The sequence below is a fragment of the Poromitra crassiceps genome (assembly GCF_964638095.1).
Source record: "Poromitra crassiceps genome assembly, chromosome: 6".
NCBI lineage: Eukaryota > Metazoa > Chordata > Actinopteri > Beryciformes > Melamphaidae > Poromitra > Poromitra crassiceps.
In genome coordinates this window covers 7,326,857-7,347,349 of record NC_139627.1, presented here as the reverse complement: position 1 = coordinate 7,347,349, position 20,493 = coordinate 7,326,857, and the positions used below count along the sequence as shown (strand labels likewise).

General features: G+C 43.9%; 1 protein-coding gene across 1 annotated transcript in view; it reads right to left on the bottom strand.

Annotated features, from left to right (window-relative positions):
* cacna1bb (calcium channel, voltage-dependent, N type, alpha 1B subunit, b) overlaps positions 1-20,493 on the bottom strand; it is a gene marked incomplete at both ends in the record, with an annotated part of 257,187 nt that overhangs the window by 110,305 nt on the left and 126,389 nt on the right. Inside the window, 3 exons of the mRNA XM_083638052.1 lie at positions 213-330; positions 666-738; positions 15,012-15,143. Coding sequence (XP_083494178.1) covers positions 213-330; positions 666-738; positions 15,012-15,143 — 323 coding nt within the window. The remainder of the gene's footprint in view (positions 1-212; positions 331-665; positions 739-15,011; positions 15,144-20,493) is intronic.

Sequence of the window (20,493 nt, the reverse complement as noted above, 5' to 3'; positions counted from 1 at the left end):
AAATGTGCGGGATTCCCGCAATCCCGCGCCGAATTTTAAGCCCTGCACACACAAATCCATTTATCTTGATTCATGGTTGCCGACTTGTTACAAGCACAATACAATATACAATATTTCCCTTGCCAAGAGGAAGCTCAAACGCTCTTCCACATTTGACTTGCACCTTCTGTAAATACACGGCAGCTTTAATGATGGGATGTGAAAAAGGATACAGTTTCCAAAGAGCGTGAGAACGATGAAGTAGACGGAGGAGAACATTCCGCGGCGGACGCCTCCTTGAGACTCGATGCCGTGGTACATCACTGCGTTCCAGTCCTCGCCAGTCAGGATCTGAAGAGAGAAGATATCCCGAGACGACGGCGAGGGAGCCGCCAGCGGGTCATAAAGCACCGTGCAAATCTCACAAAGTGTAGAATGAAATGAGGTTATGGAGCGGTTACGAGCACGCACTAATTGGAGGATTATCTTGGTGCTCGTTAAGGGGACAGAAGGTACACAGAGCAGTTATCTTGGTGCTCGTTAAGGGAACAGAAGGTACACAGAGCAGTCATTCCCGCTAATTAAAGTCACCATTCTCTCATTTGTTTGGATGTGGCGAAGTGGAGAGCATGTGGGCTGGGGGGGTGGGTGCTTCGTGCTTGATTAAAAAGCAGAGTCTACTCTACCTGGAACACAGTGAGGATGGCAGCTGGGAAGGTATCGAAGTTTGTGGCTGGCGTCTCATCTTCAAAGTTAAACCTGTAAGGAATCGGAGGAACAGCCAAGTTAATGCAATGACATGACAAGGAGGGAAGAGAGGGCTTTATCTCAACGGGCTTCCAGTGAGGGTAAAAGGGCATCTGCCTACAGTTCAGGAGAAGTCCTGAATATGAAATAAAATCCATCATTTCAAGGGTTAGAAAGGGAAAGGAATATCATTTTAATTAGCCATGTTGAGAGTCTGGATTGTCTCTATAAGCCAGTGGTTCTCAAACTTTTTCACGTCAAAGACCCCTAAACTGATCCCTAAATTAGACCATGAACCCCCATCTGATATGATTTTGTCCCAGGGTCCCACATCATTACATTACATTACATTACATTACATCGAATAAGATTGAACATCGAATAAGATTGTTGCTTTTAGATGTTTTGTTACAGAAAGTGTATGAAACCCATGACCAAAATAGTCATACATTCTGTCATTGTGTTACTTATGGATGGATAGGTGAAAATAAAATGATCCCCCTTTTTGCTGGGGACCCTCTGGAACCCCCTCAAGGACCCCTGGGGGTCCCCAGACCCCACTTTGAGAACCACTGCTCTAAGCAACAATACATGTTTCTGTATGGGGAAGATGGCACGGGCACATGCACATACACAAACACGCACACAAACACACGCACACACACGCTTATAGTGAGTTCATGGTAGAAGGTAGTTTTGAGAGTGCTTGGGGGATTGGTCTGATACAAGGCTTCAGGTACGATACGGAGTGTACTCAAATATGGTGAAGGTTGTCTTAGATCTATTATTGACGAGACAAAGGGAGAGAGACAGAGAGGCAGAAAGAGAGAGACACAGAGAGACACAGAGAGAGAGAGAGAAAGAGAGACACGGAGAGAGAGAGAAAGAGAGACACGGAGAGAGAGACACAGAGAGAGAAAGAGAGAGAGAGACACGGAGAGACACAGAGAGAGAGAGAGAGAAAGAGAGACACGGAGAGAGAGACACAGAGAGAGAGAGAGAGACACGGAGAGAGAGACACACAGAGAGAGAGACACGGAGAGACACAGATAGAGAGAGAGAGAGACACGGAGAGAGAGACACACAGAGAGAGAGAGAGAGACACGGAGAGAGAGAGGGGCATGCAACAGAAGGAAACAGCAGTCACCAGGGAGACAGACAGCACTCCTGTATGGATGCTAAACAAACTGCATCACAGTGCAGAGACGGCTACAGAGAATATAAACAGACGGGCAAGACTACAACAGTTTCAAAATGATGAATGAATGAATGAAATGTTTAGCGCTCATTCGTTCCTGTTATTCTTTGCATCTCTATCGTTTGAGAAGAGCTGTTTTCCTGTGTCCTATAACTTACAGTGTTCCACCATCTTCTGAAGCCTCCATAGATGTATAAGCACAGGTTTACACATAGAGGTCGTGTATAAAGCCCAATACAAAATTATATTGATATAATGTGGATGTATTGCCCAGCCCTGAAATACGGTTAGGTTTGTGTAGATTCCTGGCCGGCAGCTGCACAGCGATTTTGTGTAAATGTGCTGTGATTCATCTTAATAGCAGACACATAGGGTTGTCCAGCTCAGAAGCATCAGTAGCTTCATCACACACACACACACACACACACACACACACACACACACACACACACACACACACACACACACACACACACGGAAAAATCCACACTAAATCTACATCTATTCAGCCCCAGGTTTCACCACCACCCGAGACCCAGCATGAAATAACCCAACAAACCTGCCAAAACCTGAATCCATGGTCTTGAAACTGAAGAAGACAATGAGAGAATGAAACAAAGATGCAGAATGATGGGTCGGTCATTCCACTCAGACAAGTCAATACGCTGCAAAAACATTTGCCATTGCAACAAGTCATTTCATCTTGTAGTCAAAGTCTTAAAGAATGGAGAGGTATATTCAAGGCCAATATTCTGAGATGGATCGTAAAAAAAAGAACATAAAAAAAGAGGAAGGAAATATTCTACTTAGTTCAATTCAAATCTATTCAACTGCTGAGCAGGGTCAACTGTTCCACTTGCAATATTAGACCTGTAATACTTATGGCTCATTTCCACCACATTTTACTGCCCCGCACAGCTCGTCACCAGTCGGCTCTACTCGTTTCGGCCCGATGGACGTTTTGCTTCCACCGCGGATCATCTGCCCCCGCCCACCCCCGCCGACAGCTGGTCGTCATAGCGACCGCATATCTGTCCTTCGCCTAATAGCCGAAGTAGGCTATAACATAACGTTACAATTAAATCCATCCACAGAACTTTTAAACTGTTTATGAAATACTAGTGCCTCTAAATGACCTACAGTGTACATGGGCAAATGTGACAATCGGCCAGGAGAATGGATATCACTTTGTAGTTAGTCAAACTCACAGGCATGCGCTGCGCTGCGTGGGGACGGGAGAGGCGCAACAGAGTGAAGCCTGTACCCCGCGGCCTCTCACCAGGCAAGACCGCGGCTTCACCAAAGACCCGCTGCGGCCTAGCGGAGCGCTGCAGCCTGCACTCAGCTACAGGAGCTCCCTGAGCAGCGGACTTTTTTCTCTCTCAGACAATTGAACACCCGCCACGATTTTACTTCACCGGAGGCGAAGGCAGCAACACAAAAGACTGATGGAAATATACATAACAGAAGAGAAGGTAAGCCCACTAAACTGGTATGCAGCCGCCAGCATTGCATTGACAGTCAGTAGACAGAGTAAACACGATTCTGCCTGACCAATCAGTCGTCAACAATGTTTTCACGTCACCGTATGGTACCGGGTTCACAGAATAGAACCACGACGAGGCAGGTACGAAAAGTAGCACGACTCGACCCCAATACAACCCGGGCTGGGATAGTTTTTAGTGGTGGAATGAGACAATTTATCGAGTCGAGCGGAGCGGGATCGCGCTACTACCTGCGGTGGAAATGGGCCATTAGACCCACAGACAACATTGGCTCCTGAGTCAATGAACGAAGCATAAGTTAGTTCCTCATAACGACTTGATTTTTTTGATGTTTTATTTCTTTATTAAAAGCTGGGAATGTACTGGTACTACAAGTTTAGTAAACGTTCTGAGACTTTATTCACCACCCATTATGTTCCATATTAAACATCTCACATGTCCCTCAACAGGATTCATCCTAGCCCAAATGGATTTTCATACTCAGAATGGATGTGAAAAATGTCTCTATAAGCTTTTTCAATCCAGCTTTTCATGGGTTAAATTATGTCATAACATAAATGTTCTATACTAAATTAAAGAGTGTGTCTCTGATAAAAGTCTGATTAAAAGTCTCTGATGATGATGCTTTGGGTTTGGCAGAAAAAGCTCGCTCCTTATTCCCCTTTTCAGACTTATAATATAATTAGTGTTCCATCTCACGCAGGGTCTCTGAGCAGCTGACTCAGGAGACAATATTGTCTGTGGGTCCAAGCATTATAGGTACAATTATGATTTGCGTTGAGAGCAGTTGGGGCAGAGGGTGATTGGAGGACACCTCGAACGTCCAAGAAGATTTTAGGATCCACAATGCATTTACTAATCGCTCACTTCAAGAAACTTCTTAAGATGCAATGAGGGGGGGGAAGTGCAGTTCTTTCACTTTAATGGTAGAAATATTGTAACACTGACGACAAGATTTAATGACTTATATTTTTGCAGTGTATCAAGTCAACACACATGCTTCTGTAATACACCAGTAAGGAACCTCATCTGTGTCATCTATTGTTGGATAAAAAACACGTATCTACAAAGGTTGGTTATTTTCACATTGATGCCCATGTAGTTTTGGAAGTTAACAATGGGTGTTGAACATGTTTCAAAGGCCATGAAGGTCATGAAACCCACTAAATACAAATATATATATATATATATATATATATATATACTGTAATTGTCATAAATGATGATGGAAATGCAAACAGTTGCAGCTACGTGTTTTCTTTTCCAGGACAGCAGTGATGACCTGTGATTAACATGAGAAAAACACTTTACAGGCAAAGACACACAGACACACAGACACAGACACAGACACACAGACACATGCTAGTAGAGTTTTTATACGAGTGTTCATAAGTAGCCTACGTTGTGTTTTCAGACACCTTTTAACTGTCTCATTTTATCTTACATTGTACTTTTGGCTGTTTGTGAATGGGATTCCTTTCATAACTCTACCTTTCTAAAAACTTACAACCTTTACAGTTGACAAGTAAAATGATGTAAAAAAAAACGTTTCTTGATGTTAAAAAACGTTTCTTGATGTAAAAAAAAGTTTCTTGATGTAAAAAAAGGAGCTTTGTGCAAAAACGTATTTAATCAGGCTAATGATGTGCTGAGTATGACGGTGGATCTATTTAAAAGAACTAGAAGAACTAATTTGACGGATCCATTGTGACCTATGACTCATATTTTATCTCCACAGTAACAAATGGTTGATATATTCCAGCCTCTAAAGTATCCACTATTTAGCATGCAAAATGCATTTTATGCACTTTTTATGCACCCTCCGCAATTTAGCAAGGCTTTTATGGATAATGGCATATTACAATAATTGTGCCTTTATTTAATCAATAATAAGCTTGGCTCACTGAATACCAAACTGGGGGAATTTGCAGTGTTCAACATGCACAAGACTGTGACTCCTGAAACTCATTCACCAGGAGCTCATTTACATTCATTTCGGATCGATCTGACTTTGAAGTGTCGTTGAACAGCTGTGTGAAAACAGAAGTATTGTACTTGATCAAGCACTCCTTTAAAAGCATTTCTGATGGAATTTGCAAGATTTATGTACAAACGGTTGAATAAAAGCATGCCCAGTATCCATTAGAGCCTAGGCCTGAATAAAAGCATGCCCAGTAACCATTAGGGCCTAGGCCTGCCTGACAGCAATGGAAACACACAAGATACGGACGTTCAATTCCATCTTGAATAACCTTCACTATTCACTTTGATGGAAACACTTCTGAGTTGGGCTACTTGACAGACGGAAGAAATACAATGCATTTTACATGACACAACACTGTCAAGTTAGACAGGGTCATGTAAGGACTTATATATATATATATATATATTATGGGACATAATGCCTTTCAGGCTCAATTTCTAAAAACTTCTCGGCAACGGAACCTTATAATTCCAAGCAGGCAATGCGCTATGAAGAGCAGCCAGGAGAAACATGTATCTATGAAGAACAGCCTGGAGAAACATGTAACTATGAAGAGCAGCCTGGAGAAACATGTATCTATGAAGAGCAGCCTGGAGAAACATGTATCTATGAAGAGCAGCCTGGAGAAACATGTATCTATGAAGAGCAGCCAGGAGAAACATGTATCTATGAAGAGCAGCCAGGAGAAACATGTATCTATGAAGAACAGCCTGGAGAAACATGTATCTATGAAGAGCAGCCTGGAGAAACATGTATCTATGAAGAGCAGCCAGGAGAAACATGTATCTATGAAGAACAGCCTGGAGAAACATGTATCTATGAAGAGCAGCCTGGAGAAACATGTATCTATGAAGAGCAGCCAGGAGAAACATGTATCTATGAAGAACAGCCAGGAGAAACATGTATCTATGAAGAGCAGCCAGGAGAAACATGTATCTATGACGAACAGCCTGGAGAAACATGTATCTATGAAGAGCAGCCTGGAGAAACATGTATCTATGAAGAGCAGCCTGGAGAAACATGTATCTATGAAGAACAGCCTGGAGAAACATGTATCTATGAAGAACAGCCTGGAGAAACATGTATCTATGAAGAGCAGCCTGGAGAAACATGTATCTATGAAGAGCAGCCTGGAGAAACATGTATCTATGAAGAACAGCCTGGAGAAACATGTATCTATGAAGAGCAGCCAGGAGAAACATGTATCTATGAAGAGCAGCCAGGAGAAACATGTATCTATGAAGAGCAGCCTGGAGAAACATGTTATATGAAGAACAGCCAGGAGAAACATGTATCTATGAAGAGCAGCCAGGAGAAACATGTATCTATGAAGAGCAGCCAGGAGAAACATGTATCTATGAAGAACAGCCAGGAGAAACATGTATCTATGAAGAGCAGCCTGGAGAAACATGTATATATGAAGAACAGCCAGGAGAAACATGTATCTATGAAGAACAGCCTGGAGAAACATGTATCTATGAAGAGCAGCCTGGAGAAACATGTATCTATGAAGAACAGCCTGGAGAAACATGTATCTATGAAGAGCAGCCAGGAGAAACATGTATCTATGAAGAGCAGCCAGGAGAAACATGTATCTATGAAGAACAGCCTGGAGAAACATGTATCTATGAAGAGCAGCCTGGAGAAACATGTATCTATGAAGAGCAGCCTGGAGAAACATGTATCTATGAAGAACAGCCTGGAGAAACATGTATCTATGAAGAGCAGCCTGGAGAAACATGTATCTATGAAGAGCAGCCTGGAGAAACATGTATCTATGAAGAACAGCCTGGAGAAACATGTATCTATGAAGAACAGCCTGGAGAAACATGTATCTATGAAGAGCAGCCTGGAGAAACATGTATCTATGAAGAACAGCCTGGAGAAACATGTATCTATGAAGAGCAGCCTGGAGAAACATGTATCTATGAAGAACAGCCAGGAGAAACATGTATCTATGAAGAACAGCCTGGAGAAACATGTATCTATGAAGAGCAGCCTGGAGAAACATGTATCTATGAAGAACAGCCTGGAGAAACATGTATCTATGAAGAACAGCCTGGAGAAACATGTATCTATGAAGAACAGCCTGGAGAAACATGTATCTATGAAGAGCAGCCTGGAGAAACATGTATCTATGAAGAACAGCCTGGAGAAACATGTATCTATGAAGAACAGCCTGGAGAAACATGTATCTATGAAGAGCAGCCTGGAGAAACATGTATCTATGAAGAACAGCCTGGAGAAACATGTATCTATGAAGAGCAGCCTGGAGAAACATGTATCTATGAAGAACAGCCTGGAGAAACATGTATCTATGAAGAACAGCCTGGAGAAACATGTATCTATGAAGAGCAGCCTGGAGAAACATGTATCTATGAAGAACAGCCTGGAGAAACATGTATCTATGAAGAGCAGCCTGGAGAAACATGTATCTATGAAGAACAGCCTGGAGAAACATGTATCTATGAAGAACAGCCTGGAGAAACATGTATCTATGAAGAACAGCCAGGAGAAACATGTATCTATGAAGAACAGCCAGGAGAAACATGTATCTATGAAGAGCAGCCAGGAGAAACATGTATCTATGAAGAACAGCCAGGAGAAACATGTATCTATGAAGAGCAGCCTGGAGAAACATGTATCTATGAAGAACAGCCTGGAGAAACATGTATATATGAAGAGCAGCCTGGAGAAACATGTATCTATGAAGAACAGCCTGGAGAAACATGTATCTATGAAGAACAGCCTGGAGAAACATGTATCTATGAAGAACAGCCAGGAGAAACATGTATCTATGAAGAGCAGCCAGGAGAAACATGTATCTATGAAGAGCAGCCAGGAGAAACATGTATCTATGAAGAGCAGCCAGGAGAAACATGTATCTATGAAGAGCAGTCAGGAGAAACATGTATCTATGAAGAGCAGTCAGGAGAAACATGTATCTATGAAGAGCAGCCTGGAGAAACATGTATCTATGAAGAGCAGCCTGGAGAAACATGTATATATGAAGAGCAGCCTGGAGAAACATGTATCTATGAAGAGCAGCCAGGAGAAACATGTATCTATGAAGAGCAGCCTGGAGAAACATGTATCTATGAAGAGCAGTCAGGAGAAACATGTATCTATGAAGAGCAGCCAGGAGAAACATGTATCTATGAAGAACAGCCAGGAGAAACATGTATCTATGAAGAGCAGCCAGGAGAAACATGTATCTATGAAGAGCAGCCTGGAGAAACATGTATCTATGAAGAGCAGCCTGGAGAAACATGTATCTATGAAGAGCAGCCAGGAGAAACATGTATATATGAAGAACAGCCTGGAGAAACATGTATCTATGAAGAGCAGCCTGGAGAAACATGTATCTATGAAGAGCAGCCTGGAGAAACATGTATCTATGAAGAACAGCCTGGAGAAACATGTATCTATGAAGAGCAGCCTGGAGAAACATGTATCTATGAAGAACAGCCAGGAGAAACATGTATCTATGAAGAGCAGCCTGGAGAAACATGTATCTATGAAGAGCAGCCTGGAGAAACATGTATCTATGAAGAGCAGCCTGGAGAAACATGTATCTATGAAGAGCAGCCTGGAGAAACATGTATCTATGAAGAGCAGCCTGGAGAAACATGTATCTATGAAGAGCAGCCTGGAGAAACATGTATCTATGAAGAGCAGCCAGGAGAAACATGTATATATGAAGAACAGCCTGGAGAAACATGTATCTATGAAGAGCAGCCTGGAGAAACATGTATCTATGAAGAGCAGCCTGGAGAAACATGTATATATGAAGAGCAGCCAGGAGAAACATGTATCTATGAAGAGCAGCCTGGAGAAACATGTATCTATGAAGAGCAGCCTGGAGAAACATGTATCTATGAAGAGCAGTCAGGAGAAACATGTATCTATGAAGAGCAGCCTGGAGAAACATGTATCTGGGGACAAAGCACATGAAGTGCTTTGGGGATGAGGAGAGAGGAGGGCAGTTAATTGTTACCATAGCGACTGCCTGTACAAATGACTCCTGATTTCTACTTCTTAGTGCAGATCCCGGTGTGTGTGTGTGTGTGTGTGTGTGTGTGTGTGTGTGTGCGTGTGCGTGTGTGTGTGTGTGTGTGCGTACTGTACATACATGCATTAGAGGAATGGGGGATATTCAATAAGCCTTTTATGCCTTGGTATGTTGTCATAGTCTCTCTCTCCATCCAACCCACACTCTTCCTTCCATCTTTCCCTCTCTTCTGGTTCTCCTCATCTCTCTCTCTCTCTGCTTTTCATCTCTGCCTCTTCCTCTTGAGCTCCCTTCCTTCCTTCCCCTCCATATCTCCTCCCTTTCCCATCTTCTTTCCTACAGTGCTACCCATATCACTCTCTCCCCCCCTCTCTCTCTCTCTCTCTCTCTCCCTCACTCCATCCTCCTATCTTCTCTCCATACTGGAGGATTTGTGCTGCTGTGCCTCTGCAGCGACTCTGTTGACTGTGATAATATGGATCGGGGGCTTCTGTGTTGCTTCCACCACGCGGCCCAACAGAGACTTCTCTCTGAAGGACCCCTGGTGGTCCCCGGACCCCACATTGAGAACCACTGGTTTGCAACCGCCCATTTTAAATGCACATAATACTGTTACATTACATTACATTACATTACATTACATTACATTACGAAGGAAAAGAAAGAGTGGGATTATGATATGAACGTGAATATAGCCTTTTCTAGAGATGAGGGATTAGAGATTCCACAGTGATTGCATCAGCATGTATGGAGGAATCCTTGATTATGGCTGGAACTTGGGATTGGGAATGCAGTCAGGAGCAGAAAATCCCACCTCTCTCTCCTGTGTTTTTACAAGGTCAGTGTTAATCAAGACGAACGCCTGTACTTTACAAAGATGAGCAGTACAAAGTAGCAACCAGAAAACTCCATTATTTGAGCTTATCAGAAATGTGGCTAAACAGTCTGTGATGATCTGCAGATCTCCACAGGGAGAGACCATACCTCTGTGATGTCCTGCAGATCTCCACAGGGAGAGACCAGACCTCTGCCTCAAGCTGTTTCTCTTTCCATTCTCAAAGGATTTGAGCAGGAGATTCTCCTGGCTCTTTTGCCGAGAACATTAACTTAATCTCTGTGGCAGAAAGTGAGGGGGGGTGGAGGGGACGCTGAATGCAAAATGAAAAATCTTCATTTTACTAAGTAAGTTAATCTCGTTTTAAGATGTGAAACCGTACTTTTCATTAAAGAAGTGGGGGGAAATCTGGCAACGGACTAACATTTCCTTTGGTTCCAAATTCAATTCAACTTGTTTTGAGGATTTTATCTATATCTGCTATGTATTTTCTTTCTAGTTTCTGTATTTCTACTTTAACTATTTTCAATCTGTTACGCCTGAGCCGTTTTCCCACATGCGTACCGGAAAATTACCTGTAAGTCAATATCGGACATTTCCCTTCACACCTCTCCTCTCGCATGTCGGAATCTACCAGCGAAATTGCCTGTATGTGGGGGGGGGGGGGGGGGGCACTGCAGAGCGAGTGGGGAGTGACGTGTGGGCAAAACTCCGATTGGTGAAATAAGTTTGCTTGTTTATCCGTTCACCTGCGTCGCGTTGAAGCACTTTTTACAGACTGGCTTCTTTGATGTGTCCGGGCTTGCCTCCGCTGTCGGCAACCTAAGCAAAATACTTCCACAATTCGCTTCGTGCATTTGCTTAGTCCCTGTCGGGCTGTGACTGAAGGAGGAGGACGGACTGTGGCCAGAGAGCGAGCAGAGAGGAGAGGGGAAAATCAGCACAGCACACCCACACATGAAGCTGACATAGGCTACTGCTCTTATTATCACAAGATAATTTCGCCAGTTTGCTTTAATGTGCGCGAATGATTAGATTATGCCCGCTGGAACATTAAGCAACGTGTGTACACCTCGCCCATGAGAGTGTCGCGGAAAATGACTGCACCCGTTTCTCACTAGTATCCGCTAAAGCGCATACCGCTCTTCTGACAGGCTGGAAAGTGGTGAAATCTCCGCGACGACGGGGTCGCGCTTATACCGGCACGACGACTTTCTCACATGCAGGCATTAGACCACGTTCCGGTCATTTTGCGGTACAAAGCGCATGTGGGAAAAGGGCTCTGTTGTGCTATTGTCTGGGTCATGTGATTGCCTCCTATTGGATATTATACACTGCATACTTTAGGTGAGGCCACACCTGGTTTATATGCCATTACCTGACCCACTGGGCATATTCTTAGACTTGCTTTCATAAATATAAGGTTTATTTAGGACTGAATACAAGAGTAGACGTCTTGTTCATGTGAATCTTCTTTGCGGAGAACACTGGCTGGCTGTTAGCACCGTGTGGTGTTAGCACCTGTTAGCACCGTGTGCACGTCACAATCATCTCACACTTGTCCATCAGCAGAGACTGATGCCATGCTAATGATGGCGCAGACCCATTTAAAGCTTGGCGCCATGGCAACGGCCCGCTGCTTCAATGACATCCAATGGGAGCAGGGCGATCGCCAAGGGCGTCGCTCCAAGGAGATGTGACTCCATGTGACATTGGCATTTCCCTTGAGTGTGTGTGTACCTTACCTGCCACAACGATGGCAATGTGTAACACACACACACACACTGAGGAGTTTCACCGGCAGGACGTAGTGTGTGGGAGGATCACGCTATTCCCCCCAGTTCCCCTCCCCCCTGACCAGCCTCCACAACCGACCAGAGCTGGAGTCCACTCCAGTCTGAGCGGCTCGCTTCACCTCACCGGCCCCTCTCTCTCCCTGGCCACAGCGCAACACAGCCGGCTTGGCGAAGTGAAGGTACTACCAGCTGCAGTCCACATCACCGCTGCCTGCTGCAGATCAGCTGCTGCTGCTATCTGTCAGTCACGTTGTAACGTGGATACAGGAGAGGACTATTTGTTTCGTATTGCGAATAGAACGACGAACATAATATGTGCAAGGTTTTCTGTGCGCGATGATTTTTTTTTCAGATGGCGGATAAAAAAAACGGACTCTGTGTGTAAACTCTGATAGTCAAACTGAGTCAACTCAAACTCATTTCCTCATCTACTCAATAACAGCCAAATCCACAACTGTAGAGTGGGCATGGCTTCGAAGGTCTGGGCTCCAGACCTATAGGCTATAAACTCCTTTTCCATGGATAACATTTTGATGTTTATTTATTTTATTAGTTTATTTGGCAGGGACATATAAAAAAAAACATTAAACCCCATAGGGGAAGAGATGCTTTGTAACAGATTTAGCCATAGGCTACTTTCCATCTGGAGCCCCTGTTCTGTTGCACCTTTTTTCTTTTGGAAAAGTAAATGCATGATAGCTGTGGGATATACTGGAATTAATTGTTTTATATTCATTGTATTTACACAAAAAAGAAAAGCTCTGTCCAGTAACCTGGAACACTTTTATTTTGAGATGTTTTTGAGTGAGATCGTCCTACCTCATGCAAATTATAAGAAATGTGACATGAATCTTAATTTTCTATTAAAGCAAAGTAAAAAAAAAAATCTAAAAATAACCCGTCAATTATTGTTCTAAATCGGAAATCGTAAATTGTAAAATTTATTGTAAAATCGGAATCGGCCAAAATCGGTATCGGCAAGTCAGACTATTAGAAAATCGGAAATCGGAACCGGCCAAGAAAATGGCAATCGGTGCATCTCTACCATTAAGCATTATTTTAGACGGGCGAATGTGGGAGAAAATGAAGCTTCAGCCGTTTTGACTGTCGACAGTGACAACGAGGGGGCGGAGATGGAGGAAGAGGAGGAAGAAGACGGTGGTGAAGACGAAGATGTAACGTTATCATTAGCTGAAGAAGCTAGCGCTAGAGGGACGGAAGCCACCGCAGCAGATAACGTTTTAAAAAGGGACTGAAAACTTTCCTTTTTAATAAAGCCTTCTCCTAGCTCTATGCTTTTCCTTAGTTTCTCAGGCTTTTTATGTGATTTTTAATGTTTCTTTTAATTATGTTTTTCTTTTAATTATTATTATTTTATTTTATTTCTCTCTATGTTTTTATCTTTTAATTTTTATTATTTTATTATTATTATTTTTACCTCTGTAGCACTTTGGGATTTGGTCAAAATGAAAAGTGCAATACAAATACAATTTATTATTATTATTAAACGCTCCTAATATCCCTTTACTAAGGAGAAACGCATTATTTAATAAATTTTTTATCGTGCCCCTAAAATTATTTGTGTGCTCCTAGTTTTTTCAACTTAGGGGCACACGTGCTCCTTCTGAAAATGCTAAGTGACCAGCCCTGCCTGCGACCCTCGTGTTGTTGGGCAGGGAATCTAGCGATGCCAAACCCTAAGCACTATGTGTTGTGTATGACAGGTATGTCAGGAGATAGTGTGCATGTGTGTATTTGTTTGTGTGTGTGTGTTTAGAGTGATGGAGCTGGATGCCAAGCCTTTGACCACCTGCAGCCAGGCCCAGACTCATGTTCCTGTCATGAGAAGACATGGTGCTCCTACAGAGTGTGATATCAAAGGCTCTGCAGCTGCCTGCTGTGTCAACACGTCTGTCACCACTGCAATGCTGGGCCAGGGATCACAGCCCGCTGTCATCCCCAATACATCCACATGTTGTCAGAACCCGAGGGTCCCTGGATATACCGACTACGGTATCCTTTCTCATCAGAAATCGACATTGCAGGCGAGGCAAACACTAGTCACATGATGGGCACATAACGACAGTGCCCGGTCCTGCACTTAAACCATGTTGAAGTAGGTCGCTGTAGCTGTAGCATGTTTGCAAGCGAGAGTGTGCCTGTTCGACTCCTGAGCGAGTCACGTCGTCTTTTATTGTATTATTGCATTTGTAAATAGTTTGCTAATTTAAAGTAATCATCGGCATTTTGGCCAATGCACTTCCGTCTTGAGTGAACTATTCCGCTCTGGTTAGTCGCTCTTTGTCTGTTTCCATTGACAGAGTCATCTCCTGTGTGGATTGGTCGGCTTGTGGAAGACTGATGCACTGTGGCCGTCTCTGATTGGCTGCTGCGGTGCCATACCCCTTCATATGCTGCAGTTGTTTCAAAATGGCAGATCAGAGTTGTGGTGGCTGATCTGTGCTGCTGCTCTCTCACCTGGTCACTCCTCTCAACAGTCTTGTCCTGTTAGTCCACTATTGATCTACTCGTTAGTTCTCTGGTAATGTTTTGTGTTTGTTGTGGTGGATTCTCTGTGTATTAGCTGCTGCTAACGATGCCTTCTTCCAGCCATAGCTTAAGCTGCTACTCTTTAACTGTAACCTAGGCTTTAGGTTAGCCTGTTGTTGTTGCTTTGTTGCCTAAACCTAACCAACGGTGTGACATGTGTTTACTTTTGTTTTTAACTGCAGAGGAACATAACGTCTGTGTCGTGGCCGTGGGCCAAGGGGTCCTGCCAAATAGACAGGTGGACGCGATGGGAATGAGAATGTGTTGGGGGAGGCAAGGAGGGACTAGGTGGGGAGATGGAGAAGATGTGTGTATTTGCTCGTCTCTCTACTCTACTGGCAGACAGATGGAGGGCGGGGGGGAGCAGGAGTCAGGGGGGCAGGTGGGGTGGAAGCAGATACTCACTGTCCTCCAAACAGCTGCATGCCCAGCAGAGCAAAGACCACGATGAAGAGGAAGAGGAGGAAGAGCAAGCTGATGATGGACTTCATGGAGTTCAGCAGGGACACCACCAGGTTCCTCAATGAGTTCCAGTATCTGACAGCAAGCAGGAGAGAGAGAAAAAGAACGAGTCAACATTCTGTCTGCCGTGTGTTTGTTTGACCCTTGAACTCATTACTGTTGGTTAGCTGTAAGGCTGTCAAAAGTATTGATAGTATCGAATCTATCGATAAGTATCGATACAAAACAAAAACAGATACAATACTCAAGCAACAACATTATCGATAGCAGCAGTGCTTTCTCTTAATGAAAAAATAAAACATGCTACCGTACTGATTTTTCCCTCCCTATCATTGGTGGGTCTGTGTTGTTTTTAATTAGTTTTATCGGGCCTAGATTATGGAGAAGCGTGTGTCTGTCTGTCTGTCCATCTGTCTTTGTTTATTTTTGCCCCTTGATGTGTTGTCATCCCCCCTGTGGTATTGAAAATCGTATCGAGTATCGATATTTTCCTGGTTATCGTATTGAAGTTAGAAAATCTAGTATTGTGCTGACAACCCTACTTCGCTGTAATGTTGGCAGTCGAGGAATTTAAGATGAATCTACTGTGCATCATTATAAGATGAATCTACTATGCATCATTATAAGACCTTCTGCGTAAATTATATTAAAGCAGAAAAAGATGCAGACAGGAGAACAAAGTTAAAAAAGAATCAAAAAGAAGAGAGACAGACAAACAGGCAGACAGACAGCCCCATGTTCTCCCATGTTCCCCATGCACCATGTTAGTAAGATCAAACACACCCTGCTGTAAATTCAGCGCAGGCTGTGCAAAGACTGCTTCTAAATGGTTGTTTCACGCAAGCAGTATCATTTTAACAGCGCCGGTGTTCCGGCTAAATTTCTGGCTTCACTAGGCGGACGATCATATCTTCGGATCTGCAATCGGAGATCGGATACGGGTAGGAGCTGTGTGGCGCCGCTTTACTGTACGAGAATATTTCGGAGTACAGTATAAAGCGGCGTCACGTTATGGGGCTAGCAGGCAGACAGACAGACAGGCAGGCAGAAAGACAAACAGGCAGGCAGACAGACAGCCAGACAGAAAGACAGACAGGCAGGCAGGAAGACAGACAGACAGACAGACAAACAGGCAGGCAGAAAGACAAACAGGCAGGCAGACAGAAAGACAGACAGGCAGGCAGGAAGACAGACAGACAGACAGACAGACAGACAGACAGGCAGACAGACAGACAGGCAGACAGACAGAAAGAAATAAATAAATAGGAGAGGAAAGAAAAATGGCAACAAGTATGTAGGTGGCATAGTAAAAAAAATGGATTGCAAACTAATCTAATGAAATAAAGGCATTTGCCATCAAACTGGAAAAGGACTGTCTGTCAATATGACAGTAATTAACATTGCCTGGCTGATGAAAAGTGTCCTGCACATCAAAACCTTGTATCTTCAAAAAGGCCATTTTAAACAAATTCATAAAACAGCTGTATACTGTAGCAATGAAAGGAAGAACTCATAAAACCGTTTTTTATCATTTAAAAGAAGAAATCATAACAGGATTAAACAGGATAAAACAGGATTTTAGCATTTAGAAATCAGCTTGGTCAATTTACCCAACCAATGCCATCTCATAAAATCTTAAGATGATGAGAGCACAGACTATGAAAGGCAAATGAACGAATGGAACGTCTCTGCAGTCTGTCTAACGTTACGTTACACACCGATCTCAGTTAAGTAAACAATTATTAAGATAGACGGGGACCACCGTTCGTGGCACAGCTCACGGGACTCGGGAGAACTATTTATGTTTGGGGAGCTAACGTAAGTGGTGGCTAAGCTACATAGCTAATGGTAAACAATGGCAGATAGACGAGAACCAAGCAATCACTTTCCAACCAAAAAACATGTGGAGCCGTCAGTGTTGTGTTGTGATAAAGGGTTAGGATACTGTACATTATAACAACACAGTCAGTGTGGGAGCATTTCAGCTACAGAAAGGATCTGTACATTATAGACAGTTTTAACTTGACAACAATAACAGGTGTCAATAAAGATAAAAAAAAAAAACATGAACTTCCGCTGCTGAGGTCACGTGACTTCCTGTCAGTTACGGAGGGTGGAGGTTTGTCCTGTGTCTGCAGCTAGGTACTCTTGGTTTTCTAAAGGTCTTGGATGTTCTTTGTAGAAAAACAAACGCACTATAAATGAATCAACACTTCGCCTGCTGAAGGAGGGGACCCGTCGCGTCAGGTGTCAAGTCTAATTGGTTAAAATCGCACTGTGCATCCAACTGTGCTCCCTGGGTGTGGAGAAACTGAGCTTACTCTCCTCAATTCCATGCAAACGGAACATTAGCTGACTGTGTCAAAAGAATAAATAAATCATGGGCAAGAACAAGAAAAAGCACAAATCGGAAAACCAAGGCGGAGGGAGAGGCATGGAAGCCTGTGGGCAGAATAGCGAGCAAAGTGAGGCTGGAGTGGGGTTTGAAAAAATGGCGGGTGATAGTGACAGCGACGAAATGGAGTCTGAAGACACTGAAATACAAATTGAGGATTCAGGAGGAGCTTTAAAGAAAAGTGATTCCAGTAGATCAGTGAGGAGGAGTGAGTCGTTTGTGGTTGGAATGATTGCGGTAGCACAATCTGATGGTATTTTCAGAGATGCACATGTTGTAGGTAAGTTTGTTGAAAAGGAATTAGGAAAGGTTCGTTCGGTCAGGATTACAAGAAGCGGTATGGTTGTTATTGAATGTTTGTCAAAGAGGCAGCGAGATAAAGCTTTGAATATCAGTACGATTGTAGCAGAATTTGTTGACGATGGTGTCATGTGTCCTGTGTCTTGTTTCCCACTTGGGTCAGAAGTTAGGAAAAAAGGAGTGGTAAGTAGCGTGCCTTTTTCTGTGAAAGAAGAATTGTTTTTGGATGTGTCAGGTGTATGTGAGGCCAGGAGGCTAACACGATTCAGTGAAGGGAAGAGGGAGGATAGTAACTCAGTGTGCCTCAGTTTTGAAGGGGAAATACCAGAAAGGGTATATCTAGATTATGTGTGTTACAGGGTTAGGCCATACGAGAGAGCTCCACTAAGATGTTTTTGTTGTCAGGAGTACGGCCATGTTGCAGCGGTATGTAGAGGACGTTCGATTTGTGGGAGGTGAAGTGCTTGCATTGTGGTGGAAATCATCATGTGGGGTCAGCACAGTGCCCTAAAAGAGTTGAGCAAAGAATAGTGAGCAAGATTAGAGAGGAAAATGGAATATCATATGCAGAGGCAGTTAAGATGTCAGAGGAGAGAAAGAAAGAATCAGAGCAAAAACAACCGGAGAGGGAAAAGGGACAAACTAACCAGAGTAATGTCATTTGCATGGAAAAGAAGCAATTCCTGGCTTTCATAGCCATGGTTATAAACTGTGCTGCTAATTTGAGTGGGAAGACGGAGAGGATTGAGATGGTGCTTGATGCTGCTAAGAGGTTCTTAAATGTGGTGGATGTGTCTGGAATAGAGATCGATAAAATACTGAGGGATGCTTTTGCGGAAACTCGGGACAACTGGGTCTGAGTGACAGTATGGACAATAATATATTATTAACTGGAGCACGTTGGGGGTGGTGGACACTATTTTTTTTTTTCATAATTGATATCTTTCACCTGCGGAGGGCAGTAAGACGCCAAGTCTTACACTACACTGATGAAAATCTGAAAGAAGAAGAAGACCTGTGAGAGGCAGCAATGTGCCGCAAGGCATCCAGTCTGCCGGAAAGCTAATAGAAGAAGAAGAAGAAGACAACAATAACAACCGTCACAACCCACCTGAATATCCGGTTTACTTCCTGTATACATAGCTGAGCGCAGGCTGATATTGGGCTCATATTAAATGTTAACGTTAGGCCGTGTCTCCGACAGACACATTAACAAGGTAGCCTATTTCGGTCATTATGTCTTGTAGTAGTTAGTAGTAGTTGTTGTTGTTGATAGTTGCCATAACAACCACCCCTCAGACCCTGTCGGAAAGACGTGCACACGCTGGGTAGGAAGCGTTGTTGTCCCGGAGGCGATATTTTTTTCGGATGATGGCGAAGGCTATGTGAAGGCATAACCCGCCCCTCTCTGCCTCTGATTGGCCTAGCGTCAAACTTCCATCCAAATACATTCGCTTGGCTATCCTGCATTACATCTCTGTTACAGTCTGTGGTCAGACCGTCAGGCTCAGTGGGTCAGACAGACATACAGCAGTTACGCTTGCTAGCCTGCATGAAAGACGCCAGTGTGTTTGTTTTTAATATAGTCATATCTATACCACTAATCACAGGCTACTTGGGCAGAGAGGGCCAGGGGTGGGATATGCCTTCGCCATCATCCGAAAAAAATATCGCTTCCGGTAAGCTAGCTAGCTAGCTAATGTTAGTTGCTGGTTGGTTGGTTGGCTAACTAACGAATGTTAGCCGTTAGCTAACAACGCATTAACTAGACAAACACAGACATGCAGAGCTCCAAAAACAGAGCAATTCGTGATTTTGTTACTGTAGTTTCTGCAGACAGAGTAACATCCATGTACCTTTATGGATTGCAAAGGGATCTGACGGATAGTGCAGTCAGGGGGAGGAAGTCCATATATGGTCCATCCGGCCATGGGGCACTAACCTCACGTCACCAGGCTCTTCTCGGCGAGAAAGAGCCTGGCTCCCGCCCACAATTGATTTTGTCACCCTACCTGGTTCCGGCCTAGAGCCCGCCCTAGACCGGATGGGCAGCGTTTCTAGCTCGTCAACTTTCACGTTAACTTGACAATTTGACCCAAGTATCAGAACGGCAAACAACAAAACAAAAGATGGACGTACCGAACGAAGTTTTTGAAGAAGTTCTTTTAGAAACATTGCGGATTCACAATCTCACATCTTTTAAGCCAATACAGAAGCTTTGAATCAGACAATTAATCGAGGAAAGAGACGTCAAACAAACGGCAACAAAGACGTTTTTTGGCGCAGTGCCTTCCGGTGTTCATTCTGGTTCCGTGGTTTATGCCCCATGACAAAAAGCGGGATGAAAGGTGCCCAGACTATGGGGCACAGGACATTACGTCATCACAGGATAACGCGATTGGCTGGCTCTGTTCAAATCTGAGCCAGCCAATCGCGTTGTCCTGCGCTGTTTGGACCTGTATAAAAGGCGATCGCTGACCGTGGTGGGAACCAGAGAGGCTGCTGGAGAGGAGGGGAGAGGGCAGGGGGAGAGAAGAGGAGAGGGGGAGAGGAGAGGGGGAGAGGAGGGGAGAGGGGGAGAGGAGAGGGAGAGAGGGGAGGAGGGGGAGAGGAGAAGAGGAGAGGGGAGAAGAGGAGAGGAGAGGAGAGGAGAGGAGGGGAGAGAAGAAGAGGAGAGGAGGGGAGAGGAGAAGAAGAGAGGAGAGGAGAAGAAGAGAGGAGAGGAGGGGG